At 36.2% G+C, this 12,914-nt stretch overlaps 1 protein-coding gene and 1 long non-coding RNA gene across 7 annotated transcripts in view; one reads left to right on the top strand and one right to left on the bottom strand.

Moving 5' to 3' along the window:
• LOC129767789 (RNA binding protein fox-1 homolog 2) overlaps nucleotides 1-12,914 on the bottom strand; it is a 663,095-nt gene that overhangs the window by 181,312 nt on the left and 468,869 nt on the right. For all 6 annotated transcript variants that reach the window (XM_055768981.1, XM_055768979.1, XM_055768982.1 and 3 more), the window contains 2 exons: nucleotides 9,052-9,360; nucleotides 3,308-3,562 (listed from right to left, as the gene is read on the bottom strand). In XM_055768981.1, coding sequence (XP_055624956.1) covers nucleotides 3,308-3,562; nucleotides 9,052-9,360 — 564 coding nt within the window. The remainder of the gene's footprint in view (nucleotides 1-3,307; nucleotides 3,563-9,051; nucleotides 9,361-12,914) is intronic.
• LOC129767792 (uncharacterized) lies at nucleotides 9,948-10,728 on the top strand. Its single transcript, XR_008741575.1, has 3 exons — nucleotides 9,948-10,076; nucleotides 10,149-10,456; nucleotides 10,513-10,728. It is a non-coding gene; the product is annotated as an uncharacterized LOC129767792 (long non-coding RNA).

Consider the following 12,914-nt stretch of genomic DNA (forward strand, 5'->3'; position numbering starts at 1 on the left):
GACAGAGTTATATAAACAAACACAATGTGAAGACTTTTTTTTGTGACTCTGTATGCTTTTTCATACATAGTTATACAGTTATGTACGATTTCGTCGAAATCTGGGCAGGTGAAAAAAGGCCGATTTTTAAGCGATCTTCATCGATTTTTTAAAATATTTTTCAAATTTTATATATTTTTATATCCCATGGCAAACCTATATAGTGGTTCTCAGTTTTCTGTGAAAAGTGGTAGTTTTGTTTCTTAGCACAAAATATTAGACCCGTTTTTTTATTAGGGTGCCCATTTTTATTTTAGGGTAGTCCGAAAAATCACTTTTTCCCAAAAATGTTTTTTTTCAAAAATTCATAACTTTTGAATTTCTGGACCGATTCAGAGGATCGACATATCAAATTAAAGCCAATTACTAGTTTTATTTTGGAAAAATATTACAGTTGCAAAAAAATTATTTTGTTTTCGCAATATTCAATTGTATTCGTTTTTTATTGTTTATACAGGCTTTGGACTAGAGGGCGCTATATTTTTTATATTTTCTCTTGAAAGGTGAGGTTTTCTACATAACATATCCAAAAATCCGAGAGGAGTTTTTTTGTTGTTCTTGAGTTATGATTTTTCAAAGTTAACCGATGGTCCGAAAAATTATTCTTCCCCTTTTATCCAAAAAGACTTTTTTGAAAAAAATCAAAACTCTTGAATTACTCGACTGATACAGATGATCAACATATTAAATTGAATCCAATGAGCTAGTCTTCCTTGAAAAATAACTATACTTCCGAAAAAAATAGATTCTGGTCCTAGTCTAGTTGCATAGGAATAATGAATGAAGACGGAAAACATGTTAACTTTGAGAAATAATGACTCAAAAACGAAAATACCCTGACTTTTGGATATGTTATGCAGAAAAATCCTCAGCTCTCAAGAGAAAAATTAGAAAAAATATAGCGCTCTCTATCTTTAATTGACTCAACAATGAAAAACAAATACAATCACTAATTACGAAAGCAAAATCCAAATTTTTCGCAAGTGTGGTATGTTTTCAAAGAATAATAACTCATTAACTTCAATTTGATATGTCGATCATCTCAATCGATTCAGTAGTCGAAATATAATGAATTTAAAAAAAGTCATTCTTGGAAAAATCATTGAAAAATCATAACTCAAAAACCAAAAAAACCGTATGGTGTGTTTATTGTTGGTATTGTTGAATATGGTATGTAACATAAAATCAGCTTTCAAGAAAAATATATTAAAAAATATAGTGTCCTCTAGTCTAAAGCTATGTAAACAATAAAAACCAAATACAATCAAAGATAATTAAATTAAAATCCAAAATTTTCACTATATCGGTTCGCCACGAAATGGCTATATGTTGAAAAACGAATGCTATGTGGAATGCTAAATTGAATAGAAATAAAAATGAATCTTCATTGATCATTCCTACATAATGACGGTTTTCCGCAGTAGACGAAGTATTTATTGCGCTTGTTCTTTTTTTCCTTGAATAGAATGATGCAAGATGGTTAGACACGATTGTTTTCGCAATGGTTTTGATATATTCAAACTGTATCAGTGTCTGCTTCGTTAGCTGCTCGTTTTGCTCGCCACAGATTGGACCAATCAGAATGTGAGATTTTAATTTCAATAATGTTTGACATTTTTCATTTGTTCAATAGTTTGTTTGTTTTTTTTCTTGATTTTCTTTATTGTGATAGATGGATAGAGACATTTCCAATCGATCGATGCACACATTCCTGAGAACTATCAAGAAATGGCTAAATTGTAAGCGTTAGGAGCAGGGCTCTGCATAGTCATAGTCAACTGAGGATAGTCAGTTGACTATTTGACTCACTATATCCTTATTCAGTTAGTAATGACTTTTGGTTTCTTCACGCAGTTTCTCCGCTAAAACGACTAAACAGTCAGTCGGACGTTTAGTCGCTATCTCCCTCTACCGACTCGACTATATCATTTAATTCTTCTCAGTCAAATTGTCCTCATTACATTTTGAAGTGACTTCCCCCAAAACGAATTCGTTCCTCTTTTTCTCTCTCCCATATACGTTGACATTAGGATGCCAATGAAAATGGTCATCTCTAATTTCAAAAAGTTACCCCATAAAAAATATTCACCACCTCGAAAAAACACCCTATGCCAAATATCAGCTAAATCGGACTTACGGGAGTTACGGGACTTGAAAATCCAAAAATCACCCATGGGGGGAGATCGGGGTTTTAGAAAAAAAAAATGGTGCCAAATGTCTTAAAATTGCATGAAACGTTGAGATCTAGTGTCATCTCGAAAAAATTTTTTTGTCAAAAATCGACACTCTTGGACTTATTTTTTTTTCCGGAATACGAGATGAAACGTATGGTTTGAAGTGCCAATAAAAATAGTTATCTCGATTTTTCATTCGGAACTTGCTGCGAAATGTTGATTTGCACGGTGAATATTTTTTTTTTAGATTTGGGTTATTATGTAGAGATATACTGTTCACTTTTCCATTCCTAACATTGTATTAAACATTATATTTTAGGGAAATTCGGCGGACGCAGTAAACCCTTATTTTTCGTCATTAACCCTCGGGGTTAATGTAATTTCTGCAATTTGCAAAGTACGACATCATGTACTCACACACACTAACATACATACTGTCGCTTCCATTCCTTTTAATCCCATTACCCGCAAGATGAAAATTTACAAAACCTAAAAACTGGAAAGCAATTCACTTTCTTTTTTTCCACCTCTCTTCGCTACTGATGCTACTGCTGGTAATAAGTTCGGTTCTGTCGATGACGCCCGGTTGATGAGGAAATGCTTTTAACCTGTCCCACTTTTCTCAGCGCGGCCAACGCTGGCTGAGCTCTTCATTAGGCGGATGGCTGAAGATAATTTCTTCTGCCGAAGTGAGCCCGAGGAGATGCGATTTCCCGCCATACTCACCGGAATGGCGGCCCGTGGATGACGATGACGAGGAGCGTCGGAGGGATCGGGTAAAAACATGTTGACAGGGTATGGAGGTTCAACATGAGCAGCGTTTTCCTTTCACGTTTCGTTCGAGTAGATCTCGCGCGTATACGAGATGAGAGTATTAAAGTTTTCCATTCAATTTAATCGACTATCTACTAGTGCTATTTGTTGAGTTTTATCTACTTAGCGCCGAGAGATACAAGGGGCGGGAAAATGCGATCTTCGTCTGATGGAGCATTCGAAGTACTACTTAACAAGCAAAGCCACGGTGTAGATTGCGCTCATTCTAGGCAGCAAAATAGCAAAGAACATGTACGCACGAAAGTTTTGCTAATACTCACAATACTAACAGTCTGTTGTTCAATTCCGTTCGAGATTCCCGTTCCGCTGGTGATGATGGCACTGACTCCTCCTGTGGCTGTTGCTCCGGTTGTAGCAGCGGTCGTGGGGTGGCTACTGGTGACTCCGGTGGCCGTACTGCTGGCGACCACCGAGGATAGCGATGGCAGCGATACGACGGCTAGCGACGTGGGCGGTGGGGCACCTCCCGGCGGTACGCCTAATACTGATGCTGGAGAGCTGTACTGACTGACAGTCTGGAAACAGAAGCGTGTTATTTTGCTCGATTAATATAAACGGACCGTGAACGGGGAGATAACTGAGGACAGAGATTTTTTACGCTTCTAACAATAGCGGAATTGCGATAGATGGCGAGAATGACGGTATAATTATATCGGATTAATAATAAAATTATTAATTTATGAAATGTGATTTACAATTCTCATTAGTGAGCATAAACTTAGATCGAGTGTATTCCGCTGTTGTTTCTATATATACGAATACTGAAAATGCGATAAAAATAAATCTTTCACCATGTTGCAATTATTTTCAATCGTTTAGCGTTTTTATCTGGATATTTTGTCCTGGGATGTTACTTTCTTTTCTTTTATTTATTTTTTATTTTATATTCTCGCTTTCAATCTACTGGGCTGGTTCTTAGTTTGATAGTTTTTAGATATTTGTTTTTAATATATAATTCGCGTTGTTCGACATCTGTTTTTGATAAACATCAAAGATTAATAATAACTTTGAAAGTTTCATAGTACCTTTTAAAGACTTTTAGAAGCTGGTTTTGATCTATTGATTGTTTGTGAGCATGTATGATTGCTTGACGAAACGAATCTTTTTTGTTGATATACGGTCCCGGGACAAGTGGTTGAAAATAAACACTTCAACGCGCACGATTTTAGAGTTCATGCCCCATGAGCATCCGTGAACACATAGTCAGCCAATATACGTCGTATCCGTAAATGACTCACATAGTTTATTGCCAAATTTTGATTCATGCTAAAATAAAATGTCAAAAATGATAAAACAAGCGAAGTCAATTGATTAGTTTCGTATTCCTACGTAAACAATGCGGTCAAGTCTGATACTCAGACTACTGAAGGCAATGTTGCATGTTGCATGGAATATCCCCACGGAATGTACACTGCATAAAGCTTTTTCCGACATGGATTCACTTTTCAAAATTTTTATTTATTTTATTTTAAACATGATATTTGAACTGATCTTATTTTTAGACGCGTTATTTTAGTACTTAAGTTTTCTAAATGAACATTTTCATACGTATTGTTTTTTTTAACAGAGGATACGTTTTATTTCTTCGAATACGATAAATGAAGAATTATTAATGGATTGAAACACTGAGTTCATGTTTTTTTCTCAAAGTTTTACACTTTTCCTTTTTCGCTTGAGGTGTGGTCTTATTGTTTTGTCCGATACTGTATTTGAGAATTTTATGAATTTAAGAATTTAAGAATTTAAGAATTTAAGAATTTAAGAACTTAAGAATTTAAAAATTTAAGAATTAAAGAATTTAACAATTTAAGAATTCAAGAATTTATGAATTTGAGAATTTGAGAATTTGAGAATTTGAGAATTTGAGAATTTAAGAATTTAAAAATTTAAAAATTTAAAAATTTAAAAATTTAAAAATTTAAAAATTTGAAAATTTTAGGCTGTTACCAGACAAAGGTCCAGCTAGAGACCAGCAGGGCGGACTGTTCACGGGTCTCAAACACCCTCTTCCATGCGGTTTCATTTCACAGGGGCGTTCCTACCCACAATGAGGCAACTCAGAAGGGGGGAAGGACGACATTTCGCGGGTATAGAGTTTATCACTTCGGAATAAGGATTACTCACGGCACTCTGGTAGAGACTGCCAGTCACCGGATGTTGCGGCTCAGAGTTGAGGGAAACTCGGGGAAACTGACACTGCGTCCTTGAGCTCGGTCCTCCTGGTCGGGTGGGAAACTCTCCCACAACTCACTCGGGTAACACTCCCCACAATCACACGCACGGACACCGACTCGGACCTTCCTTTTTTTCTACCCGGCGACCTCTTTTTTTAATTCCGTCACGCGCTTCAAATCTCACCACTCACGGATTTGGCGCTCCCCACAAAAGTGCTCCGCTTTTCAATCTTTTCTTCTCGACCTCTCCTTCTCTCTTTTTCTCCAAACTTTCTCCGTTTCCCACTTCATTGTCCTCCTCTTTATTTTTTTGTTCCGTAGGTTCGCATTTCCGTTCAACGTAAACGTCGCAGGGAAGATTGAGTAGAGATTGGAATGACTCAAAAACGAACTTATGCAACTTCCCCGTCGACGTTGAGATGGCGCTAGTTGCATGCTGTCAGATTGTGGGATTAACGCTACGTTACAAATTTAAGAATTTAAGATTTTAAGATTTAAGAATTTAAGAATTTAAGAATTTAAGAATTTGAGAATTTAAGAATTTAAGAATTTAAGATTTAAGAATTTAAGAATTTAAGAATTTAAGAATTTAAGAATTTAAGAATTTAAGAATTTAAGAATTTAAGAATTTAAGAATTTAAGAATTTAAGAATTTAAGAATTTAAGAATTTAAGAATTTAAGAATTTAAGAATTTAAGAATTTAAGAATTTAAGAATTTAAGAATTTAAGAATTTAAGAATTTAAGAATTTAAGAATTTAAGAATTTAAGAATTTAAGAATTTAAGAATTTAAGAATTTAAGAATTTAAGAATTTAAGAATTTAAGAATTTAAGAATTTAAGAATTTAAGAATTTAAGAATTTAAGAATTTAAGAATTTAAGAATTTAAGAATTTAAGAATTTAAGAATTTAAGAATTTAAGAATTTAAGAATTTAAGAATTTAAGAATTTAAGAATTTAAGAATTTAAGAATTTAAAAATTTAAGAATTAAAGAATTTAACAATTTAAGAATTCAAGAATTTATGAATTTGAGAATTTGAGAATTTAAGAATTTAAAAATTTAAAAATTTAAAAATTTAAAAATTTAAAAATTTAAAAATTTGAAAATTTTAGGCTGTTACCAGACAAAGGTCCAGCTAGAGACCAGCAGGGCGGACTGTTCACGGGTCTCAAACACCCTCTTCCATGCGGTTTCATTTCACAGGGGCGTTCCTACCCACAATGAGGCAACTCAGAAGGGGGGAAGGACGACATTTCGCGGGTATAGAGTTTATCACTTCGGAATAAGGATTACTCACGGCACTCTGGTAGAGACTGCCAGTCACCGGATGTTGCGGCTCAGAGTTGAGGGAAACTCGGGGAAACTGACACTGCGTCCTTGAGCTCGGTCCTCCTGGTCGGGTGGGAAACTCTCCCACAACTCACTCGGGTAACACTCCCCACAATCACACGCACGGACACCGACTCGGACCTTCCTTTTTTTCTACCCGGCGACCTCTTTTTTTAATTCCGTCACGCGCTTCAAATCTCACCACTCACGGATTTGGCGCTCCCCACAAAAGTGCTCCGCTTTTCAATCTTTTCTTCTCGACCTCTCCTTCTCTCTTTTTCTCCAAACTTTCTCCGTTTCCCACTTCATTGTCCTCCTCTTTATTTTTTTGTTCCGTAGGTTCGCATTTCCGTTCAACGTAAACGTCGCAGGGAAGATTGAGTAGAGATTGGAATGACTCAAAAACGAACTTATGCAACTTCCCCGTCGACGTTGAGATGGCGCTAGTTGCATGCTGTCAGATTGTGGGATTAACGCTACGTTACAAATTTAAGAATTTAAGATTTTAAGATTTTAAGATTTAAGAATTTAAGAATTTAAGAATTTGAGAATTTAAGATTTAAGAATTTAAGAATTTAAGAATTTAAGAATTTAAGAATTTAAGAATTTAAGAATTTAAGAATTTAAGAATTTAAGAATTTAAGAATTTAAGAATTTAAGAATTTAAGAATTTAAGAATTTAAGAATTTAAGAATTTAAGAATTTAAGAATTTAAGAATTTAAGAATTTAAGAATTTAAGAATTTAAGAATTTAAGAATTTAAGAATTTAAGAATTTAAGAATTTAAGAATTTAAGAATTTAAGAATTTAAGAATTTAAGAATTTAAGAATTTAAGAATTTAAGAATTTAAGAATTTAAGAATTTAAGAATTTAAGAATTTAAGAATTTAAGAATTTAAGAATTTAAGAATTTAAGAATTTAAGAATTTAAGAATTTAAGAATTTAAGAATTTAAGAATTTAAGAATTTAAGAATTTAAGAATTTAAGAATTTAAGAATTTAAGAATTTAAGAATTTAAGAATTTAAGAATTTAAGAATTTAAGAATTTAAGAATTTAAGAATTTAAGAATTTAAAAATTTAAGAATTAAAGAATTTAACAATTTAAGAATTCAAGAATTTATGAATTTGAGAATTTGAGAATTTGAGAATTTAAGAATTTAAAAATTTAAAAATTTAAAAATTTAAAAATTTAAAAATTTGAAAATTTTAGGCTGTTACCAGACAAAGGTCCAGCTAGAGACCAGCAGGGCGGACTGTTCACGGGTCTCAAACACCCTCTTCCATGCGGTTTCATTTCACAGGGGCGTTCCTACCCACAATGAGGCAACTCAGAAGGGGGGAAGGACGACATTTCGCGGGTATAGAGTTTATCACTTCGGAATAAGGATTACTCACGGCACTCTGGTAGAGACTGCCAGTCACCGGATATTGCGGCTCAGAGTTGAGGGAAACTCGGGGAAACTGACACTGCGTCCTTGAGCTCGGTCCTCCTGGTCGGGTGGGAAACTCTCCCACAACTCACTCGGGTAACACTCCCCACAATCACACGCACGGACACCGACTCGGACCTTCCTTTTTTTCTACCCGGCGACCTCTTTTTTTAATTCCGTCACGCGCTTCAAATCTCACCACTCACGGATTTGGCGCTCCCCACAAAAGTGCTCCGCTTTTCAATCTTTTCTTTTCGACTCTCCTTCTCTCTTTTTCTCCAAACTTTCTCCGTTTCCCACTTCATTGTCCTCCTCTTTATTTTTTTGTTCCGTAGGTTCGCATTTCCGTTCAACGTAAACGTCGCAGGGAAGATTTAGTAGAGATTGGAATGACTCAAAAACGAACTTATGCAACTTCCCCGTCGACGTTGAGATGGCGCTAGTTGCATGCTGTCAGATTGTGGGATTAACGCTACGTTACAAATTTAAGAATTTAAGATTTTAAGATTTAAGAATTTAAGAATTTAAGAATTTGAGAATTTAAGAATTTAAGAATTTAAGATTTAAGAATTTAAGAATTTAAGAATTTAAGAATTTAAGAATTTAAGAATTTAAGAATTTAAGAATTTAAGAATTTAAGAATTTAAGAATTTAAGAATTCGAAAATTCGAGGTGATCATTTTCATTGGCATTCCAGTCTACATATAGTCGGTGTTAGGTCAGAGGGAATCAAGTCGCAAAATTGAAAATTTCGAGTTATTGATTGTATTAGGTTAAGCATTCCGTAAGCTACATACCACATTAACCTGACTTGGAAAATCATACACCCAGGAAATAACGTACACCCAGGTTTTTTTTACGCGGGGAATACATACCTAGTAAACAAAAACCGCCTTAATTGGAAATCCGCGTAAAAAACGCGTCAATTGGAAAATTGTTTTTTCACTATAGTTTAATTGTGAAATTTGTTGTTGCAATTTCATGAAGGTGAATATCATGAATATGAGAATATTGCAGAAGCCAGAGAACGAAAATACTGATGAAATGTTCAGACACATTCTACTCACATTTCTTAGTGACTGTGAATTGGCGAGCTGTGCAGCGGCGGCAGCAGCCACTGCTTGCTGCTGCTGGTGTTGCTGATGTTGCTGGTGTTGGTGCTGGCTGAGTTCCTGCTGCTGCTTAAGGCTGTTGAGCTGGTGATCTGCGACAGCAACGGCCGCCGCTAGACCTCCACCCCCACCGGCAACGCCTCCACCGCCTGCCGCCCCGGCTCCCTTGACGACCTGTACCGATAGACTGTCGGTAGCGAGGCCAGCCTGGGCCTGAGGGAAACCGGCGGCTCCCGGAAATGGTCCCATCCCCTGGACCATGTGCTGCAAAGAGAGAATAATGAGAACGGAATGTATCGATTAGTACTCGGTATCGGAAGACTCTCAGAAACAGAACAGAACCAAACCGCACACCATATTGTTGTTGGTAACATTTTTGAAAACAAGCACAAATCCGACATTGGAAGTAGCTATCATCATCATACGACAGAAAACTGTTCCCAACCAACTTGCCTCACTCTCTGGGGCCCGCAATCAGCATCAGTTGAACCAGGGGTATGACAACCGGTCAACACATCCTACAGAACATGAAAGGATCCATGTCTCTCGTGTGCACCTTGTCAAGGAGCCATTTTCTATTGTGTTCTGATAATGTCCGGACGGAGTCTCAAGCACGAGACGGGTGTATAATGATAAAGGATGAATTCACACAGCCGATTGTATCCCGTTGTCACCACCGGAGTACCGTACCTACGAAACCACAACCGCAAGTGTTTTTCTGCTCTATCATACGGAAAGCGATCCTTTACGTACCTGTTACGGGCGGTGGGGATGTATCTTATCTGGTTCAAAAATAACAACCGACACAGTATGAGGTTGTCATTAGTTTGATACGGGGAACACCGACAGTAACACTACACCCGGTGCAGAAGTCCGTACGGGAGAAGGAAAAAAAAAGTGCTGGTGAACAAAATATCGATAGGAACTTGATTTTACGGGTCGGTTTGTAATCGTTCGTTGCTTCCATTATCGGAGAGATAGTTGAGTTTTCTAATTAGAATTTTTTTGCCACAGGAATTTTATCGATTTTAATTATCAAACACAAATTACAGTTTGTCTTGCTTTTTTCATCGACACACAGTGATACCCCAGACGAAAATCTTCCTCCCTTCAGACGGACAATGCTCATTCAGTTGTCTGGTGAACTGGCGAAAATTTGCAAAGCTCGACCAATAATTATATTCTGAAGGACTCTGAACACAACGCAGGTTCCATTACATGCAATCCAGTGTTTCTGTTCCTATCGTGGGGTATGATGAAATCTATGCAGGACTGGAAATGCCGGACAAAGTGATATATGTAGTAGTCGAATGAGCAATATGAAGAGATAAGAGTCCTCGAGAGGAATTCTGTGAACGAAGTGAGTTCATTGCGCATTGTGTTGATGATATGGTGATAGTCATGGTATATTCGCAGGAAACTGTTGCTGAATTCAATCCTCGAATCGAGCATAGCATTCCAAAGAGTTGTGAGAGGAAAGGAATGGCGATGATTTGTGGTTGCCCGATGGCGATTTCTGGAGAACGAAATCCAATCATTGAATATTCGCTTTGGGAGGGAATGAGCTACAATGTCATTATTGTGTACACGATAAAGTCTCATCGAAAAAGTAAAACTGTGGGGAATGTGATTGAAGATGATATATATGAAGAAACTTTCTCGATGAAGTGCTACGTGTGATATCGAATTCTCGCGTTTGGGAGCTTCGACTCAGATGGACCAATCAGTTGAATTAGCAGCGTACTCGAACTGTGTGACAGGGAAGATTATTGTGTGTGAAAACTCTTCTTAAACTATGCTAGAAACTCTAGGGAAATAAATACATATCTTCCATCCACAAATGAATACGGTTTGTTGCTCGCTTCTTCTGGACTTCCTTTGCTACATGAATGAACTTAGAACAACGTTTGAATGTTCCAATCATAGGCAAAGCGGTTTTGGGAATGAAAATAATGAGCAGGATATCTCTACATTTATTTTGAATCATCAATATGTTGTTGGCTATAAGAAAAGCTATTTTTTCAATGATCAATTGAGAACACTGAGAAACATTTTTGTAATGTCGTATTCAATATTAGTGATATGGAAACTACTGGCGATCTTCGACAATGTTAACTTAAAATAAGCATTCAAAATATTACATTAGTTTTTATTTTTTCTGATAAAGTTGAGTAAAAATTTAAACAAACAAAATCTCTGACTTATAAAGTCGACATGGAACCATCATTTTACGCGATAATTTGGGCCAAAATCTAAAAAAAGAGTATTAGGATGACGTCTCTTGGGAACATATTGGGGGTGCAAATTGTAAAACAAAAACTATGGGTGGGTTATACCTGCGATATCACCGCAAGGTTGGCGTAGGATTGCCGTTGGCTAAATAATCATTTGAGTATATTGATTAAATTACTGATTAAACCAGTGATTGAGTGAAACAATTTCCGAATTGAATTCCGAACAAATCCCAATTTAGGTCAATTCATGTACTGTGATAGATTACGTTCTTTGCTGAAAGTCTGACGTATGGCATGATGTCTTGTTCGTTTCATCCATTTATCGTGGATTTATCGTATATTTATACATTTAAATACTTCTCGAACCGCAATTTTTTCCCCAGAAAAGTTTAGAAATCTGTGTTAGGGAAACACATTCCGGTCTGCAGAAATGCATGCGGGTACAGAAAAAATCGCACCTTGCATCTATTTCGCAGACTCATTAGTTTTGAAATCTGTGTTAGGAAAACACATTCCGATCTGTTGAAATGCAAGCAAGAACAAAAGTACCCGCACCTTGCATATATTTTGCAACGCCGATTTGGTTTTGAAGTTTGTGTTAGGGAAACACACAGATTCCAGCGATCGTGCATTAACCGCTGCGTAATCATAACTGAGTGGACTTCCGAGCGGGCATTCGTTTATATACAGATTTGTGTGATTTCAATAGTCTATTTTCAAAACAATTTTTAAGTTATTGAAAAAGTTTTCGCGTCAATAATTAACAAGCCTATAACTCTTGGACATTTTATCTATCGAATGAAGTGATTATCATACCTTTCCGTTCAATCGTCAAAGGGTGATAAACATTCAAAACCTTGCACTCCAAGCGTCACTCTCTCGTTTTCGAAACATTGAACTTTCACCCCGGTACAGACATGAATGACGTAATCCTTCTTCCAAAAACGGTCGCATTGCGAAAATTGTCCAATTTCCATCGCTTGTTGCTCAGTAATTTTATTAATTTTAATTAATTAATGGATCCACGAGATTTTCGCATTAATCGATTTGGTCGCTCTCCGACAATCTATTAATTTTTTTTTCCAATGAAATTAACAATTGAAAAATGTCAAGCATAATCTGAACGAAAATTCTGATTGGTCGATTGACACAAGTAATTTATGCTTTCCCAGACTGTGCCAATGAGCGTTTATAGCTTGTTTTAGAACTGCGTTATATCCCTCATTTTAATTGGTTCAATTTACGCTCCCCCAGTTTTACTGTCTGAAAAGAGCAAGTTACATAGCGGCGATTAATTGTGCCGGTGCAGCAAGTATGAAAGCCGTTTTCCGCGTTTTCTGTGTTTTTTCTTATTTTTCATGACCTTTATTGATTTTCCCATTCCTTTTTCTAATATTATGCAAACACTCACCATTCTGATGTCCACTAGCTAGATTAAACTACTAGGCTCAGTGTCCAAAACTTTTTCGAAAACGAAACATGAAAATTAAATTTCCTCTCAGTCGTTACGTTTCGAGCAGTTTCATTTCCATAAACGTCTTCCGTCACAATCAACGCATTCGCTGCCAAACATGACTTGTTCAC

Source organism: Toxorhynchites rutilus, chromosome 2, assembly GCF_029784135.1.
Source record: "Toxorhynchites rutilus septentrionalis strain SRP chromosome 2, ASM2978413v1, whole genome shotgun sequence".
NCBI classification, from domain to species: Eukaryota; Metazoa; Arthropoda; class Insecta; order Diptera; family Culicidae; genus Toxorhynchites; species Toxorhynchites rutilus.